Below are 20,123 nucleotides of genomic sequence, written 5' to 3'. Positions count from 1 at the left end.
GCCTGGGGTCAGGTGTTGTTGCTCAGTTGCACCGCCAATAAATCAAACAAAGAAACAAACGAAAGAACTTGGAGCTTAAAGAACGGGAGGGGTCTTTAATTGCTGCTCATCACACAGGTCGAACTCCAAAGTTAGGGGAAACACAGAGCAGCCACTTGGGAGCTCAGGAGCAGTATTGCTGTGCAAGTGAGATGCTGCCCCCCAGAGTGGTATCTCCTAATGCCAGGTATTATTCAAAGCCACACAAAAGCTTTACAGCCCTCCTAGGCTTAGTTTGAAATGAAGATGATTAGGGCAAGCAAAATGAGGAAATTATTCCATGTAGTTTAAAGTCATTCTTCACAGGCAAGTTGCTGCTGGTTCCCTCCGAAAGGAAACAAAACCACATCCCCTTTCTCTCTTGTCATAAGGTTATCTTTCTTCTGATGTCAGCCAGTTATTTCTTTTTCCACAGACTACCACATAGATCCGGGAACTGCTGCCTTACAGTTGTGGTTGTGACAGGAATTCGATATTCCACTCTTCTGTGAAATGCAGCCGCTACCCCAGTGCTCACCATGCTCTGGAGACCCCGTACTGGAGACCGGTCCCAATGGGTCCTCGGGGATCAGAGCCCAGTGCTCCTCTGACTTCACCTGCCGGCTGTTTGGCCACAAACAGAACAGGGGTGAGATAAACCCTAATGTCTGTCCTTTTGCAAAACAGAAATACATATCTGTGCGTTGTGTCGTTGCTGGTTTTTTGCAGGCTCGCTGCCGTGTTGGCTGAGCAGCCCCACTGGAGGCAATAAAGAGACTGGCCTTTGCACCTAAATGAAGGTTTGGTTGGCTCCAAATGGAAAACAAAGAGAAAACAAACCCAAGTTCTCTGCCAGCAGAGAAGGACAAGAAAGATGGGTATGTTTACCCGGGACCTGCAGTCCTGAGGGGCGCTTCCCGTTCTTTTCACTTCTTTCTTTCCGTTCTGCCACAGAAATGACGTAAGCGGGGCTTTATTCCAGAGATGTAGCTGGAAGTGGGGTGGGAATGGAAAGGCTTTTCCCTCTTCTAGCTAGCCCACCCTGCCATCCTGTAAACCCACCCAGAGGCAAGTGAGCCGAAGCTATGAAAAGGCCCTTTCTGTCGGTGAAGTGCTGGCGCAGGCCGTGGCGCCTCTGCAAAACGCCCGCTGGCCCAGCAGCGCTGCGGTGCCCGCCTGCCCGCACGGCGTGCCTGCCTCAAGGCCTGGTCAAATGCTTCAGGGTCTGGTTCAGAGAGCAGAGGGCCCCCGCGGCTGCTACCGCCGCACATACCGCCTGGCACCGCAGCAGGCAGCGCAGCCTTGCGGAGTTACTTTGCAGGCTGTCAGGGCACAGGCAGATTTGGTGGAGCCCGTCCTGATACCAAATTTCCCCCCATTGGACTCGTTTTTGAGGATGAGCCTGGAGGACATGTAGGCAATGCGTGTGGGAGCTGGGTTAGGCCTCTTTCGGCACCAGTGAGTGAAAAGCTGAACAACAGGATCGGAGATGTGGCAGTTGATTGGCACCGAGTGTAGGGTGATTTTTCATTCCATGGCAATACCTCTGAGGCTGCTTTTCTATCATTTAGTCCCATTCATTCTAATCCTTGAACATCAAACGGGATCCTGTGACGTAGCTTCCACCTGAAATCCCTGTTCCTACAGGCAGTGTGTGGAGTTACCCAGAAGTGCAGAGCAAGCCCCAGTGTTTCAGACTTTTACTGACCACCCCAGTAATGAAAAACCGCATAACAGGGTAAAAACCTACGTTTAGCTCTCTAGCTCAAATGGAGGTGCTTGAAACTTATTTGAGATCTGCAGGACATCTGTAGTAAATTGCTCATTTTTGTGGTCCTATGATGTTCCTAAACCTGCAAGAGCGCCATGTTCAGAATATGCTTTCTATGCATCTCACGTGGTTTACTCTCTGATTTTCTTATCAGAATGGTGTGCGCTTCCCAAGCCAAAGGCAATGCCTGGGCCCAATTATTTTTATATCAGCTGGCGTTAATCGGGCAAGCCAGACTGTCATTAGGAAGGAGTTCAATACTGAGGTCCAAAGACCTGCCGATGAGCAACCCTTTCCCTCAGCTATCTCCCATCTCCGCTGCTTCCTCATCCAGGCCATCTGAAAAAACAGGCTTTATAACGACAGTTCACTGATACTACTGCTATCAGGGTTCTTTGTTTTTCAAGTAGAAATGGGTTGCTTGCAGAAGGTACGATGTTCCCAGCACTGTGAAGTATGTCACACACTTCCCGTTTCTGCTCCCAGATTGACTGGAGTTTCTCATCCCAGGTCACAGGGACTCTTTTTGGTCGTCTCAGCAGGATTTCAAACGCCCTCCAATAACTGAAGACAACCTGCACACAGGGAATTTTTTCCAGCCTGGCCTAACACCTGTCAGCTTCTTATGGACAAAAAGGGTCTCCACTAGGGAAAGCAGCAAATCAAGCAGTTTTTACATTTTTTGCAGCTCAGTGTAGAGAAGCAGCGATTGGTTTTGATGAGCCCATCTGAGCCTTTTTTAAGACACAAGTGGTCAGGTCTCTGTAACAGGTGGAAGTTAATTCAGTGTTGGCCATTGTTCTGATTTCAGCTGGGAAATTTTTAAGCTAAGAGTTTAATAATACTTTCTGCTTGATCTATCTGATGAAAGGTGTATCACAGCAACTATGAAGAGAATGTAAAGCCATTCACATGCTCAGCAGTCAATTACAGCGATTAAGAAGAATTTAGGTAAGTTAAGGTTTGCCTCCCAACAGTTTTCTTGTAGATGCTTCTATCTTGACAAAATATTCATCTTCAGGGCTGGCTTCTTCCTTTGCTCCAAACTTACGCTTTGTTGAGAAGATGTGAAAATGAGCTCAGCTATTTCAGCAAGGCAGACAAGATGAAGAGGTGCATGTTGCAAGGAAGGAGCTGTGAAGAATCTCATGAGAGAATTCTTCAAACATTAGGAGGTTTTAGGCCTATCTGGAACACCAGGGATGTCTTGGATAAGGAAAGAGTCTGCTCCACACCTCTGTCACCCCATCCCATCGCGCCTTGAACATGGGAGACATCTGAATGCAGCTTCTCCCCCTCCACTGGTGCTTTGACTGTGGCTTTGGTTTGTCTTTCATTCTTTCTCCCTGTCTCTTTCTTGTACTTTCTCCTTTTCCCTTTTTCTCTTGCTCCTCCCTTCCTCTCTTCTTTCCTTCCTTCCTTTGTCACTTTCTCCCATCTCCCTCCCTTCCTTTCTTCCCCCCTATCTTCCTCCCTCCCTTTCTCTCTCCCTCCTTCCCTGCCCCCCTTCCTCTCTCACTCTCCTCCCTCCCTCCCTTTCTCTCTCCTGCTCCCTTCTTTCTTGCTTGCTCCTTCCTTTCATTATCTGCACCTGCTACCACCATTTAGGTCAATGCTCAAGGCACTACTGACTTTGGCAGAGTCAACCCAGCCCTTTCCTGGGAGTGTAAAACACACAAGGTGCTGGGAAAGCCAGTCACTTCCACTGCAGCTGGAGCTGAACCAAGCGTGGGGGAGCATTCTGCCTGTCTCCTGGCATACTACAAACCCCAACATGTTAAGGGGCTCTTCCTTTTATTTCTGCTGGGCTTTGGCTGAATGCTCCACCTCGCAGAGTGCTGAGCCCTCACACTGACGGCGAGTCAAGAGGGAGTGACAGGAAGGGGCTCCAGCTCCCACTGGCAGTGAGAATCCCGTTACCAATACCAAGTGTGGGAAAAGTACATTCTAGAAGTGCACCTTCCACTGCAGACGAAATGTTTATCATTTCATGTTGTAGCACTTGGCATCCATCGCTCTTAGATCTTTAAACAGCATCTTGTTGGTTTCCTGTCTTAATGGCAAAAGAGCCAGAAGCGAAGGCCTGTGGCAATTAGGAACGAAGTTTGTGGCTTTCTGGGTGGGATTGAAAACAACCCTTTGCCTGACTTAATTCTGCAAAACTACAAAAAGCTGCAAGATCAACAGCAGTGTGGCACTGGCCCAGGACTCGCCCATCACTGCTCCTGGAGACAGGCAAGTCCAAAGTTTCGTACCCTGACCACTCACTCCACGTGAGGTGCAAGAGGCAACACCGCCTGGAAAAAGAAGGTGGACTGCTCCAATATAGATCCTGGTCTACCCTTTGGCTCCTGCTGGAAGGTGTAGACCAATGCCGCGTAATCCTGGCAAGGGAGTTCTTTGCAAGTCAGCATCTGAGAAATATCCATCCTCTGACACAAATTATGATTCCCCCCCCCCCCCCTTAAAACTTTGCTTTACAAAAATAATACGCGATAAAGTACTGAATGCTTTTTTCAGAAAGCCTACATCTAGATGGCCCTCAGCGACTTCAGCAGCACTGGCTTTCTCTGTTTCTCATTAGCTTGAGTTAAAAATAATTTTGGATATGGAGCCCTTGGTTGTGAATCTGCCAGAGTGCTTTGCATTCTGTAGCTGTTGCGGGAAGCAATAGTAAGGCATTTGGGTCTTCTGGGACTTAGAAGAGTAAGTGAACGCAGTGTTTGTAGCCCTTGCTGGTACCGCAAGTTCAGGCTGTCAGTCAAGACAATGTCCAGATCCTGAGGTAGGCCAGGCTGTCGCCCTTCGTTTCTCCTGGGAGGTGGCGGAGCTCCATTCTGGGGACTGCTAAAACGAGATTATCTTAGAAACACTCTAAGAAATAATCTGATATGGAGAACAAGATGGTCTGCAGGGTCGGATAGGTGCCATAAACTTCACTTCTAACTATAGAAAGCTTTGACACTACTTCATAAAGAATGCTGAGAGTGTGTATTGAAGTACCGTACTTCTGTAAATAGCTCTTGTTTGTGCCTGACTTTTCTCTGATGAATAAACCATAGCTTAGGCACACCTGCCAGCTACTTGCCAGCTGTGTGGCTTACCTCAAGTCACTGAACAGCCCAGGGCAGAAGAGTCAACAACCGAGGGTGGAAGGACAAGATGATCCAACATTGCTGATACCAGACCACATAATTAGGCTGGAGAACAAACAGGAGTGTAATATAAAACCCAAAAGAGATATTTTTGGAGGCCATTAATTAATACATACAACTACCTTCCAAGACAGGAGACTAGCTAGCATGTTTTTCAAGAAGCCCAAAATCTTTCCTAGCCCTGCCACAGCTCCTCTGCAAAGGAAGTTCTGATGTACAGTCATAGCTCAATCCTAAGGGAGACAAAGAAATTAAAAAATATACAAACTGTTACCTTGCCCCTCCACAAAAAAGCAAACAAATTGCTGAAGAGACAGTGTTGGCTTACTTTCCTGTTAAAAAAAGAGCAGAGCAGGGCTCAGCCACAGATGGGGAAGTGAGTTGGGATCTTGCAAGTTGTTTATGTTTGAGACGCTGAAGCAGTATTTGCCTCTGTGATCTCTGACATCCTACCACGGTGTCAATCTGAGTAGGCACAATAGTAGTTTGCAGTGTCATCTGGAGTGACTTTGTTTATTGTAAGGATACAGAGTCTCTGGCTAGGAAACTTTTCAACCATGTACCTGTGTGCTTGGAAGTCGCCACCTACTACTGTTCTCTCTCCATGGTAGAGAATCCTCTTTGGAGCATCATTCAGCTTCTGTTGGTACCAGTGTACGATGGTGTCAGAAAAGTCAACATAGATGCCTTTTAAGTCACACATGAGGCGCACAGTGCCTGCAGATTTGGTGATGGATCTAGGCGTCTGCACAGGACTTTTTTGTGCAAATGCATCTAGGAAAAAAAAGGAGGAGACATGATGTCATCATCTGGAGTTGTGGGATTTAGGAAGATGCCTGTTGGCACAGCCACGGGTGCCTGTGAGGAAAGGTAGGAAAATAAGGAAGGACTCACGGGACCAAGCGGCTGCAGCCAGGAGCGCTGTCAGCAGCAGCATGCTTGCTTGTCAGGCTCTGCTGTCGCTGAGAGTCAGAGGAGAGTGAAAGGGAGCCCAGGTGGGGACAGCGCTGTGTGGGAGGAGGAGGTGACTCCTTGGGCGGTCTTCAGCCAGGGGTCTTCTGCGCACATGCAGGTGGGGCACAGTTGCAGAAAAGCCTCTCCAGGCTGGCAAACGCTACGGTCGGTAAGGCGGCTGCGGTCCTGTCTGCCTTTCAGGTAACGAGGGGAAGGACGGTTCAATGCCGCAGTGTGGCCCCATCTCTCCAACTCGAGGCAGAGCCCCAGAAAGGGCTGCAAGCGAGAGCAGCTCCAGCTGTGTAGCGGGGTGCGAAGGTTTCAGCTGGAGGTCACCCTGGTATCGGAGGGTGCGTGCCCTCGCACGGAGGGCTGAGGGGAGCTGTGCAGTGTCTGAGCGGGTGGGAGAGATTCTCTTTGTGCAATGGACTTGCTCAGTCAAAATCTCTGCTTTTGGTAGCTGATGCTTCCGAGGCATCAGCTGGCACCGAGCATATCCTGCTTCTCCTGCGCCTGAGGCCAGGCGGCTCATCCATACCAGGAGAAGTGAGTTGGGATCTCTTAAGTTGTTTATGGTTGAGACGCTGAAGGAGTATTTGTCTTGGTGATCTCTGACATCCTGCCACAGTGACTGTACCAGTAGGCGCAATAGTAGGTTGCAGCATCATCTGGAGTGATATCCTTTATTGTGAGAATACACAGTTTCTGGCTAGGAAACTTTTCAACCGTGTACCTGTGTGCTTGGAAGCCGCCATCTACTACTTTTGCCCCAGCATGGTAGAGAATCCTCTCTGGAGCATCATTTGGCTTCTGTTGGTACCAGTGTACAGTGATGTCACGAAGATCTCTATAGACACCTTTTAAGTCACAGTCCAGGCGCACACTGCCTTTAGACTTGGTTATGGATCTAGGGCTCTGCACGGGAATTTCTTGTGCAAATGCATCTAGGAAAAAAAAGGAGGAGACATGATGTCAGTACCTGGAGTTGTGGGATTTAGGAAGATGCCTGTTGGCACAGCCACGGGTGCCTGTGAGGAAAGGTAGGAAAATAAGGAAGGACTCACAGGACCAAGCGGCTGCAGCCAGGAGCGCTGTCAGCAGCAGCATGCTTGCTTGTCAGGCTCTGCTGTCGCTCGCTGAGAGTCAGAGGAGAAGGAAAGCAGCGCTGGTGCAGAGTCAGCAATGCCGTGCGGCAGGAGGTGGGGTCTCCTTTGGGTGGCAGCTGGTGACACTGTGCATGAAGGCAGAGGAACACGTCCCCTGAGCTCTCACGGGGAGATGTGAGGGTGGGGGACTCAGCGAGAAGGGGAAGGAAGGAGGAGACTGTCCCCTGCATGGGGCTTTGCTCTGTGGACAGACCATGGAGGGCTGTTGTGAAGCTCAGGCAGTGCTGCTCCCCTGTGAGACATCCCGAGGGTGTGAGCGGTGGTGAAACCATGGGGGACGGGTCTCTTTGTGGTCCGCATCAATTTTACTCTCACAGAATGGGCATAGAGATGCCACATGCTCCGCTGAGTATGAGTTCTGCTTCAGGAAGCTCTCTGACACCGTGGCAGGACCACACGGGAAGGTTTCTTGAGAAAGCCATCAACGTTGCCTGCAGAACCGATGGGTGCTGGAAGCCACTGTTCGTGGAGGGCAGAAGGCAACATCAAATAAGGGTGATTCACTGGACTCAGGAATCCCTTTGGAAAAATGCCGTGCGATCCTATGAACAAAGGCAGCACGAGAGAGCAGCGGTTCCTGGCTGAGCGCTCTGTCTCACACGGCTGACGAGCCCTGAGGATGCCAACAGGGTTCTGTGAAACCCCTGCGCACTTGCGTGCTGAAACTAAAGGCACAAGCCAGAAGTGTTCCTCTCTGGCTCTCCTGCGAAATGCTTGCTGTGCCCAGGGCCACAGGCTGGCTCACTGCACATCTGAAGTCCGTCTGTCAGAGCTGACGGTTTCAGCAAATCTTCCTTCCTTCCCAGCCCCCCTCTGTATCCTCTCTGCCTTCCCGTGGAATGAAAGAAGGGGATGGTTACAGGCAGCACATCACCAGCTGCGGTAGGCAAGGGACTGTAAATCTCCGGTTCAAATCAGTCCGTGTGGCATTTGGTGATGTGCCAGTTAGGTATGTCCAGGGCCTTACTGCTGCCGACACGTAGAGCAAAGATGAGTACAGTGGGGGACTTCTCCTAGACGTGCCAGGCAGCGGCAAGCCTGTCGTTCACATCACGAAGGTTCTTTCCTCAGCACGTTGTCTTTCTTCTTCTGCCTTCTCTTTCCTTGGGGAGAACCGTGGCTGCACTGGAAAGTCAGTGCAACGTTTGCTGCCCTCGGGGGCCACCAGACTTCTGCCGTGGCTGTGCAGGGAGCAACGAAGGCGCGGGTGAGTTTCCAATATTTGTGTGCTAATTCTTAAGGCAGCGGAGGCTTCCTTTGCCCTGGAAATAGTAGCTGTGTGTTTGAAGACCAGAGTGCTGGTGATGGCCCAGGCTTTGAAGGGACGGTTGTGCAGGGGTGCAGGGTTATCTGCTCTTGCTGGGTAGCAACACAAGGTCTGTCTGCAGCTGAGACCACATGGAGTGAGGAGATCAAGGCAGTGGCACAGTTGCAACCCTGTGGTTCACATGCTGAGGGAGGGTTTTTGCCTTCAGGATCTTTGACTTTCTGTCATGGTGAATCTCTTAGTATCCAACAAGCGCAGTAGTAGGTAGCAGCATCATCTGGAATGACATCTTTTATTGTAAGAACACAGCGGTTCTGGCCAGAAAGCTCTTCAACCATGTACCTGTGCGCTTGAAATCCACTTTCAGTGTGAGTTTTCCCTCCTGAAAAGTACAGAAACCTCTCTGGAGCTTTACCCTCCTTCTGTTGATACCAGTGTATGACAGCACTATCAAAACTTGCGCCTAATATCTGAATTTCACATGTCATTCGTGCACTCTTTCGGAACTTGGTGATGGATCTAGGGGTCTGCACAGGAATTTCTTGTGCAAATGCATCTAGGAAAAAAAAGGAGGAGACATGATGTCATCATCTGGAGTTGTGGGATTTAGGAAGATGCCTGTTGGCACAGCCACGGGTGCCTGTGAGGAAAGGTAGGAAAATAAGGAAGGACTCACAGGACCAAGCGGCTGCAGCCAGGAGTGCTGTCAGCAGCAGCATGCTTGCTTGTCAGGCTCTGCTGTCGCTGAGAGTCAGAGGAGAGTGAAAGGGAGCCCAGGTGGGGACAGCGCTGTGCGGGAGGAGGAGGTGACTCCTTGGGCGGTCTTCAGCCAGGGGTCTTCTGCGCACATGCAGATGGGGCACAGTTGCAGAAAAGCCTCTCCAGGCTGGCGAACGCTACGGTCGGTAAGGCGGCTGCGGTCCTGTCTGCCTTTCAGGTAATGAGGGGAAGGACGGGTCAATGCCGGAGTGTGGCCCCATCTCTCCAACTCGAGGCAGAGGCCCCAGAAAGGGCTGCAAGCGAGAGCAGCTCCAGCTGTGTAGCGGGGTGCGAAGGTTTCAGCTGGAGGTCACCCTGGTATCGGAGGGTGCGTGCCCTCGCACGGAGGGCTGAGGGGAGCTGTGCAGTGTCTGAGCGGGTGGGAGAGATTCTCTTTGTGCTATGGACTTGCTCAGTCAAAATCTCTGCTTTTGGTAGCTGATGCTTCTGAGGCATCAGCTGGCACCGAGCATATCCTGCTTCTCCTGCGCCTGAGGCCAGGCGGCTCATCCATACCAGGAGAAGTGAGTTGGGATCTCTTAAGTTGTTTGTAGTTGAGACACTGAAGGAGTATTTGTCTTGGTGATCTCTGACATCCTACCACGGTGTCAATCTGAGTAGGCACAATAGTAGTTTGCAGTGTCATCTGGAGTGACTTTGTTTATTGTAAGGGTACACAGTCTCTGGCTAGGAAACTTTTCAACCATGTACCTGTGTGCTTGGAAGTCGCCACCTACTACTGTTTTCTCTCCGTGGTAGAGAATCCTCTTTGGAGCATCATTCAGCTTCTGTTGGTACCAGTGTACGATGGTGTTAGAAAAGTCTCCATAGATGCCTTTTAAGTCACACATGAGGCGCACAGTGCCTGCAGATTTGGTGATGGATCTAGGCGTCTGCACAGGACTTTTTTGTGCAAATGCATCTAGGAAAAAAAAGGAGGAGACATGATGTCAGTACCTGGAGTTGTGGGATTTGGGAAGATGCCTGTTGGCACAGCCACGGGTGCCTGTGAGGAAAGGTAGGGAAATAAGGAAGGACTCACAGGACCAAGCGGCTGCAGCCAGGAGCGCTGTCAGCAGCAGCATGCTTGCTTGTCAGGCTCTGCTGTCGCTCGCTGAGAGTCAGAGGAGAAGGAAAGCAGCGCTGGTGCAGAGTCAGTAATGCCGTGCGGCAGGAGGTGGGGTCTCCTTTCAGGTGGCAGCTGGTGACACTGTGCATGAAGGCAGAGGAACACGTCCCCTGAGCTCTCACGGGGAGATGTGAGGGTGGGGGACTCAGCGAGAAGGGGAAGGAAGGAGGAGACTGTCCCCTGCATGGGGCTTTGCTCTGTGGACAGACCATGGAGGGCTGTTGTGAAGCTCAGGCAGTGCTGCTCCCCTGTGAGACATCCCGAGGGTGTGAGCGGTGGTGAAACCATGGGGGACGGGTCTCTTTGTGGTCCGCATCAATTTTACTCTCACAGAATGGGCATAGAGATGCCACATGCTCCGCTGAGTATGAGTTCTGCTTCAGGAAGCTTTCTGACACCGTGACAGGACCACACGGGAAGGTTTCTTGAGAAAGCCATCAACGCTGCCTGCAACACTGCAGGTGCTGGAAGCCACGTCTCACTGGGCAGAGAGTTGCTCTGGTCTCCTGATACTCAGCCCCCAACCTTCCTCAAGCCAAAGCTGGCTACACTGACCTTTGACCTCTTTTTTCCTCTAGCCCTTCCTCATTTTGCTGCCTGAGCTTGTGAGTGCTCAGACATACAGACGGTTATCCTGGGTGTTTTCTACCATACTTAAATACAATAGAAAATTTAACACACTTGCAGGGCAGTCTGGAATCAGGTGTGACAACGTAACATTGATAAGACATTCAGCATAGTGGGACTTGATAGAAGGAGATGAACGACAATTATGCCCTCTAAGAAATGTTTTGAGGCCAAGAGCTTATCTTTTTCCACAATGCCATCTCACCTCTTCCTCTGCATATTGCCCTGCTTGTCATCATTGTCAAGGAGGACACAGCTCCAGGTGGCTAATCCTCCTCCTGTCTTGCCATAGAAAGCACAGTGCAGTAAGTAGGCGTCCTCTCACCCCAATAAAACTCCTACACCACCCAGGGTCTGTGACATCAACCAATGAAGACATTGGTGGTGTTTTGCTGTGCAGGTTTAGGTTCTGGTAATAAAATGGTGGCTGTGTAGCTGTGGTGTCACCATGCACACACTGTATAGGGCTGGTTCTCCAGATATGTCCCTCCTCCAGAGGAATGGCTCCATGCTCTGGCTGCTTTACCTCTGCTGGCACAGGCATGTCCATTAGCAGCCTGGTGACAGGGAACTGCCGGAGTTTGACCTCAGCCCCCTGCCTGGTCTCAGGCCAGCTGCAAAAGCTCGGGCTTACAGAGATGGAGAATGCCCAGCCCTGCAGCAAGCTCAGCTGGGCGCATCAGTGGCCAGTGCTACCCAGCGAGAAACATCTCTGTGCTGAAGTGCCTGACTGGAAAAAACCCCAAGCACAATTCTTCACCCTATCCCCAGTCTCAATCTGTTTTGCTTATTGATTGACATTTTAAGTTCCTAGGGATAGGGACAGTTTCACTGAGCATTCTTCTGAAGCACCTAACACAGCAATGGGTCAATCACAAACCAGGTATAACCATGACAGCAATCACAGTAACTGGTTTCGTTTCCTGCTAAGTGTTCGTTTTACTACATGGGGAATCTTGATTAAAGAGCGGTCCTGAGTTTTGTTCACAGATGAAGAGCAGCCTGGTTCCTGCCTGGAGTATTGGTAATCAGATTGTATCCAGGAGGCAAATGAGAAAGGGTCAGACTGAACGTAAAGGAAACATTATTTTCATTGATTGAAAAAAAAATGTTTGAGAGAGGAAAGTTTGGAGTTTTTCAGGACTAAAGCGAAATACTCACTTTGATGTATTTTGAAAAATATTGCTACACCTTAAAGCATGCAAAAAGGTGTACTGAAACCTTATGCATTTATTTCCAGTCACATTCATAGCTGGAAGGAAAGAGAGTGGTATCCTGTTAATAGCCATGGGCAATCAGGACTGTAACATTACCGCCAAATTCTCTGTCAGCAATGAAAGCAAAGATATTTAACTCTGCCCTCTTCCAAGTCAGCACAAATCTCTGCAGCCTTCAAGCATTCAAACCGGGTGAAAGAAAACAATCAATTTTGGAATCTGTTGAATTAATGAGAAACTACCATAACATTCCCAAGGTGTTCCTCCTGTTATGGCCTACCTCCAGAGTTATGGCATCTGGTGGCCATCTGGTGATGGACTCAAGGCAACTCACCACACAAACCATTCGGTACTTCCACAGGGCATGAGAGTTTGCTCAAAAGAAGGTCATTTCTGTAAGAGTAAAATCTTTGAATAGCCAGAGTAACGTTACATAAAACAAATGTTGTTTACATAAAAACAAGTATTGTTCATTTGCTCATTCATCATGTGAACATAATTAGATTAAAATTCAAACTCATTCCTCTTCATTTCTTTATTAGGAAGAGTTTGAAATCCATTGAAAAATGGTACTGTCGCAAACCACTAAACGTGTGAAGCTCTGCCAAGAGCCTCTACCCCTGGAAACCAAGTTATTTCATCAGAGCATCTTCTCCTGTGCTGATAAAACTCACTGCCTGTTGTCTACCAATGTTCCCAGGGCTGATGCAGAACGAAGTGGACTGATGCCAGGCCCACCTAGGAGCCTGACACCCCTAAGGGGAGCCAGAAGCCTCTGGAGCTAACAGGAACCTCCTGCATTTTAGGTGGAAATGTATTAGTACTACAGAATTGGGACCGAAACGTTCCCTTCCATTCCCTGGTTTCTGCACGGTAGAGCAATTTTTGCTCTCTGGAATATTACCTTGTGGGGCATCAGACACATGGCCCTATATAAGCAATGACCAGGACCTTTAAAAACATTAAAAAACAGGGAAAGACATGCACTTACAGGGAAAGAGACAAGCTAGGGAGGCTTCCAGGAAGCTTCCACGCCTGTGCTGCTGCTCCTCAAGGACTGCAGCATTGTATGCTCCCAGGCAAGGAGCACTCTAGGGCTGAAAGAGCAAGAAGACAGCCAGAGTCCTAAACCCTCTGATAGGAAAATAAGGAGACTCACCAGCTGCTGTTACTTCAAGCCTATCGGGAAGTTTCAGGCTTTGACAGCGAAAGAAAAGGGGCATGGGCTCACACCAGGGCTGAAAGGGGATGCATGGTCACGTCATCATGGTGTGAAAGCCTGTGAAGGTGGGGGGTGTCTCTTTCCACTGCAAGGGACCTCTACAAAGTGTTTGGTATTTGAGAGGGAAGAGGGAAAACCCCCGAGACAATCTTTGATTAGTTCCCATTTGGTAAACTGGAAGAGTGAAACAGTCTTCAAAGCACCAAGACTGTGCATTGCGTCCTATTGAAAGGCAGGCAAGAAGCACAAAGAAGCATGCAAAGAGACTGCTGCGTTCAACTCACTTCTGACCCTCAACACTCCGCTACTGGACTTGGGCACTGATGAAAGTCAAACAGTGCAGCACGAACACCTCAGAGCCACAAGTTGAGCCGGGCTTTCAGTCACCCCAGTGAAACCAGGACAAACCACGGGCAGGCTGAACAGAAAGAGGCAGAGACTGGAGGAGACGTAAGAAAATTACAAGGGAAACTGGCTTAAAAAAGTCAAAGTAGTGTGAAAGAGATCGAAAATGAAGTCATTTTTTGTTTTAAAATGTTTTCCCGTAGTTAATAATCTAGCTATTTATTTAAACACAAGTAGATTATAGAATTATTTTAAGCAGAGGTAGCGTATAAAATTATATTTTTGCCTCTTAAATCAACATTGTCTCTTTGAATTGGACCAGCTGAGTAACTTGTTACTTGATGCAGATTTGCCATGTTTGGTATACAGCATGCGTTTTAACACGTATGAGACGCAAGGATAAGTTGTGTAATGACTTATGGTTTTGCTTCTGTTATTGCACTGAATTTGCCCTGCGCATCTGCAGGTATGAGGCAACTCCAGATAATGAGAGATACTAATGCTACAAACTCGTAGCTGAAGGTTGATCCAAATGACAGCTAATTTGGTAAATGCAAATTCCATCATCTACCACCCTCTGCTGGATAAGGAGCAGTAAAACCCTCAGAAGCCTTTTTTGAGCGGCCGTGTAGATAGATGCCACAGAGCATCCATAGGCATGGAGGGATGCTAAGAATTCCTCCAATACTCTGAATTTTTTAAGCAAAACAGCTGTGCATCGGTCATTTTTATTTTCATGAGTACTTTTTTAGGTGGAGACCAGTGTGATGTTTCTTCGGCTAGGAGATACCTGAAGATCCTCAGCATTTACACAGCCTTTCCTGTAAAACATCTTATAGGCTTAAAATACAGCATTTTCAATCCCTGCCAATGATTATGGACAACTTCCACTTTCCTTTATATCTCTAAAAGACCTTGAGAGCCACAGCACCATGCCAGGTATGGGGACTGTCAGATTTTGGCCACTGAGAGAGAATTTTGTATAACCTTCTTATCTGGTGATTTTGTCTTAACCTGCATAACCTATTCCTCAACATTACCAGGTTTTTTTGATTCATTGACACACAGAAAGATTCTTCCTTCCACTGCAGGTCAGTGTGTTTAAATTTAAAAACGTAACCAGAGAATTTGAATTACCTGAAATAAATGAAGTGTAGGAAACCTGGAGTACATTCACCTTCTCCTTTGTAGCATGTAACTTGGAAACGTAATAATTTAAGTATATAACTACTTATGTTTCCAGCATTTTTATGTTCTTTTTCCAATTATACCTTGTACTACAAGCAGCCTGACAAGGCAAATGCAGAGGCACTATTAGTGACCTGGGGTTAGCCTGGCTTGCACAAAAGGAGACCTGAGACTTTTTTCCTCTGAAAGCGGGTTGAGGACATACAGGACTTCTGCATTTGTCAACCCTCTTCAGCAGATGTGGATCTCTCTGACTCCTGAAGACTATTTCTGGTGGCTACATGCTACTTTGTTTTTCTCTGCATTGCATTTAGCGCCCAGGACTGGACAGAAATCCTGCATACACACAGAGGGGTACTTCTACTATTCTCTGGGCACTTTTTTTTTTTTTACTAAAGTTTCCTTTAGCTGCTGTTAAACAGCTGAATATGTGGCACAATTCCCTTTGGGATGATTTCACCTTTGCCAAACTAATGTTAATTATGAGGTCTTCACGTCAGTTACAGGAGCCACCATTTGGAAAGTGCTGCAGTTGTGCAGTGATTGAACAGGTCAGCGTGAAGACGTCCATGCAAGAGAAACACAGATGTATTTGAAATGTGGCCAGAGACAGGGTATGCACAAAGATAGCATCAGAGCTGAAGTCACGTGGATAAAGACCTAAGAGAGGAACCTTCGAAAATTTACTCTCATCATACACCTATACATTTGGTGAGATGCTGAGTCCAGAAACATAGCCCCCTTCATATTCTCTAATTCTGAACCTGGACTGAGAAAGTGCCTTTTTCCTAAAATTCCTCTTCTTAATTAAACAGAATTTCTTTACACCAGGAAAAGAAAACCAAAACAGAAGCAAAGTACCTGCCATGTAGTGTCACCAGCTTGCTCGCACAAGTCCATTGCAGTCCCCTCGTCTGCAGCAAACGTCTCGCCACCAGAGAGCACATCAGAGCCAACAGTGACACTGCTGATTCCAGCTGGCTGGAAAAAACACCTTCACCCTCCTTTGTGCTGCTTTCAGACATGTGACCTTGCTTAATTAATTGAACTAATTTTGTAGCTGGGGATTGGCTTATCAGGTGGTGCTTCATCAACTGTCACCTTAGTGTTTTAAATACAAAAAGACAGACCTTTTAAATTAATTTTAAAAACTAAAAATGAAATCCGATGTTGTCCTTCAAGCAGCCAGCTGCGGTGGTTTGGAGGCTACTGTAGTACTTGTGGCTGCTATAGCTGTAATATTTGCTCACGCTTTGCCTGCACATGGGTGTGCAAGAGGGGACAGCTTTGCAAACTGTTCCTACAGCCACTGGCTGCTTTTTCCTAACTCCATCCATCTAACCTACCCATCACGGTCACTTTCTTTTGATGCCTTTGTTCCCTGTGTCAGCTAGACACTAAGAAATTTTCATTAAGCATGAGCATAATGAGACTATGATTTATGTCTTTCCAGCATTAGGGCATCAGCAATCAGGGCATCCTGGAATCAAATGCCACGCAATCTGAGCAGGACTGTACCTCCCCTCCAGCCTCCCCTCCCTCCTCTTGTGTCAGGGACAGATGCACCCAGCTGTGAGCTCTGAAAGAGGTGGAGCAAGATGGGTAGAGGAGGAGGAGGAGGAGGAGAAGAACAAGCACAGAAGTGTCATTCAGCTTATGCATTATTCATTATTCGTGAAAGGCTGTAAACCAGACAGATGAGCTGCAAATACACAGTTCGTTCACTCACATGAAATGCTCCTCCATCTTCAGCTATTCCGTCTTGCTTCCAGGGGCCACACTGTGCATAATCAGCCTGCGGATCAGGAGACTGGGTCCCTAAATCTTTCAAGGGTTTATTTTATGTAGAATTAGAAATTACAGCTGCTGTACAAGGTTAGTAGCGTGCGCTGTCTTAGGCATAAATAAGTCTTCAGAGAAACAAAGATACAATGGCTTATTGTTTTAAAAGCACACTGAAAGCATGAAATTTGGTAATTTGCCAAGTCCAATGTGATGTATTAATCAGAAAAATCCAAGAAAAGGGAGAAATAATTCTGGGCTAATATAACTCCAGGGGGGAGGGTATCACTGGTACGTAACAGCAGTACAATACTGGAAAGAATTTCCTTTGCTTGCCCTAGAATAAGCTTCTATAGATGTCAGAGAAATGCACTTATTTTATAATATTCATCTCAGGACCTGCAGACATAAAGGTGTCTGAGAGAGAAGTCTGTCTAATAAAGCTAGAGTAAGAAGAAATCAAATAGGAGAAACAGTTGTTAACCCAGAATGATAAATACATTTCTATTCATGAACTCCTGTGAGAAAGGAAAATTAGGAAAATTATCGTTCTGGCTAACTTTTCAATGCCCTTCCTTTAACATCTATCATCTTAGCATATGGAATTTTGCAAGGAGTTTTAACGATGTAACAATAATTCTCGTCATCCTTCCTGCAAGACATCTATTTGCTTTGTGGCCCTGAGGTGCGTGCGTGAGGTACAACAATGTACTTCGTGTCAGAATGGAATGCCATATCCACAGTAACCTGCAGCACTTAAATGACACAGGCATCATGTGCAGCAGCATGCCTTTTAGGACACTATCAGTGCATCTAATTGCTAGCAAATAATTACAGTCCTTGCAGCAAGATGTGGACATTTGATGGGTTTTGAAATTATATTTTTCTTTATACTGAGGTGGAATTAAAAAAGGAAGAGTAGAGTGAATAAGTATTTCTTCAGAGCATGTCAGAAGAAACCATGAAGGCTCTTTGCTGTTGACTTTTCCTGTGTATATACAACCCCAAGTGTGCTGCAAACACCTTACCAGTAGATTTAGCACATCGACCTGTACCAAGGACATTAGAAGAATCAAGGCCAAGGGTGTTGACTTCGACTTGGGTACTTCTAGCACCAAGAGGGCAATAATGGTAACTACATACAATCAGCGTGCAGTTCTTTACCCCTTTTTTACCTTTATTTCTTTACCCTTTACTACAACGGGTAAAGAAATGCTTTGGGCTGATCATAGTGTCCTCTGCTTCCTTAGGGTTACAGCTGTCACAGATGATGGTCTCACTTGATTGTAGGCCCCCATCAAAGAAGCGGCAACATGGCATCCGTGCGGAAACTGGGGCTCCGTTGTACCATGCTGGTCTGTTGCAGTGATCTGTAGGGCGGCTATTACTGAAATGCAAGTGTTGAGATGTAGTTAAGCAGGAAACTAGCCTGGAGGTCATCAGAGTCTCACCATAGATCAGGTGTAATAGGTTCTTATGACCACCTCAAAGTGGTGCACTGGAGTCTGGAATTTATTGTGACACAATAAAACCAAAATAAAGTTGTTTCCCCAGGGAGATTCTTGGCCCTGGATCACTACTGACTGCCAAAACTGTTCAAGGAATGAAGAGAAAACCAAAGAGCTTTCCTGCAGCCTCCTTAGACTCCAATTGCTCATTGTGACATTTCAAAGCCAAAATCCTAGCTATTACAGTTGAGTCATTCAGCTTCTTCACAAAACACGGTTATCACTAGACTTGCTTTTGAAAGCTGCTGTATTATGAAAAATAGAGAAACCAACTTTCCTTCTGTTCCAGAGCAACAAAAAAATCTGTTTCTGAAATCTGAAAATTTAGGAACAAAGTGGAAACAGATGTCATGTGCATACAAAATGAGCTCCCAACCAAAATATCATGAAAAATAAGTGAATTGCTAGGAAAACATAGATATTCCTAAATATTTGCAGCTTCCAGGCATCAGCAAACACAATATAGCAGATTCATGGAGAACTTTCTTTCTACACAAAATAAGTGGACAAGCCAAAAATTACTAAGAGGTAGCAATCTTCAGTTGAGTGACGGTCAAGCAGAAACAAGCTCCCCTGGTGCTTGTGGACTGATATTAGCTGGCAGTCAGAGTCTGGAACAGGAGCAGCAGCTAGGAGACATGTCGACCTGTGGTTCAGACCTTGTGGAGCTCTGGCCATGACTAGGGTTGAGAGCAAGAATTTAGATGCTGCACCTGCTATGCTGTTTCTTTGGAAAAAGAGGTATTAAAATAAGATTAGATTCTCTAACACAATATATCAACTATACAGACTTCAGTGTTACAAAACTTCAAAAACACCACAGATGAAAACAGCTTCTTCGGATCAGAGGTTTATTTTTAATGACACAGCACTGGAAAACATAAGTTACAGATGACTTTTTGATACAGGATACATTATATATCTTATTTTAAAAGGATCTGTGAAGGTACACTGCATAAATACATATAGTGAAAATATATTGTGTTTATTTATTCTCAGAGATTAGTTCTGTTTCTTTTTTAAAATTTATCCAGCCAATTAAATAAAAAAGTATAGATTAGCATCATAACAGCTCCCCCTCCAGATTATCTCATTGTAACTACCGCAGCTGGAAGAGGAGACTGAGCCATGCCTTCTCAAAGGTTTAGCAGCTTTGAACATGATGTTATTCATCATCTCAGAATGAAAATTTCACATTACAAACACAGATACTGTATCATGTTTTGGCAATGGAGCAGCTAGTTTTGCTTTGGAACAAAACCATTTCCTGTAATGCCAGACAGTGAAAGAGCAATGCATGTACTGATGATACTACACAGCCAAAGAACTACGATGAAGTCGTCAAAATGCATATATATCCATATGCAGTTATATATACACATAGAAATTCTTGTGTGTATATATATTATGCATGTCCAAAAATAACATTGAAAAATGTTGCAGTAGTTAATTGTTTTTTTAAACACATGAAACTTATAATAGTTTGACCTCATTACTACAGGATAACTGATTAAATCTTCTGCAGTGCAACTCAATACAATACACTTAGTGCAGAGAAGTTAAGGTTTTGGTATTGAGGAAGCTAATTTCAGATTTCATGGGAAAGGACCAAATACAGGATCACCATAGCTCTGACAAAGCACAAACAAACCTGTCGCCACGTACGTGTGAACAAATAAGGACATTTCTTTTTTATTTGATTTTATTTTTCAATGTACCGCTTCAGAAATTGCTAGCTTAACTGTTTGTATTCATGCTCACTTTGATATGTTTCAACAAGCTTTGTCTGGCGCCTGTCTGTAAACCCTCAACAATTGAAACTACAAAAAGGTGGGCTCCTGTGTTTCAAAGAGGTTAAAAACCTACTGATTGAGCTTCATACCACGTTCATCTGCCTCAGCAGAGAACTACTCCAGATGGCGTGTGAAGTTCTCTGGGAAAAGTCCTTTATAACTATTTGCATCTCTGTACTGAAGCCACTCGGATTCCTTAATGCCTGTCAACCAGCCAGCCTC

At 46.6% G+C, this 20,123-nt stretch overlaps 1 protein-coding gene and 2 long non-coding RNA genes across 4 annotated transcripts in view; 2 read left to right on the top strand and 1 right to left on the bottom strand.

Moving 5' to 3' along the window:
- Positions 1-12,220, top strand: part of LOC308062184 — a 17,901-nt gene extending 5,681 nt beyond the window's left edge. For both annotated transcript variants that reach the window (XR_013927506.1, XR_013927507.1), the window contains exons 2-3: positions 455-2,740; positions 12,087-12,220. This is a non-coding gene — a long non-coding RNA (uncharacterized lncRNA). The remainder of the gene's footprint in view (positions 1-454; positions 2,741-12,086) is intronic.
- AMPH (amphiphysin) overlaps positions 2,039-20,123 on the bottom strand; it is a 161,033-nt gene continuing 142,948 nt past the window's right edge. The window contains exons 24-27 of the mRNA XM_080383237.1: positions 10,133-20,123; positions 9,008-10,012; positions 5,839-6,842; positions 2,039-5,718 (exon numbers count right to left, since the gene is read on the bottom strand). Of these exons, the coding sequence (XP_080239363.1) occupies positions 20,016-20,123 (108 nt within the window). The 3' untranslated portion in view covers positions 2,039-5,718; positions 5,839-6,842; positions 9,008-10,012; positions 10,133-20,015. The remainder of the gene's footprint in view (positions 5,719-5,838; positions 6,843-9,007; positions 10,013-10,132) is intronic.
- LOC308062185 lies at positions 6,963-11,833 on the top strand. Its single transcript, XR_013927508.1, has 2 exons — positions 6,963-7,510; positions 10,681-11,833. It is a non-coding gene; the product is annotated as an uncharacterized lncRNA (long non-coding RNA).

The sequence above is a fragment of the Falco punctatus genome (genome assembly GCF_963210335.1).
Source record: "Falco punctatus genome assembly, chromosome: 4".
Lineage (NCBI taxonomy): Eukaryota > Metazoa > Chordata > Aves > Falconiformes > Falconidae > Falco > Falco punctatus.
Note: the sequence above shows the minus strand (reverse complement) of the source record. Positions and strands in the feature narration are given on the sequence as shown.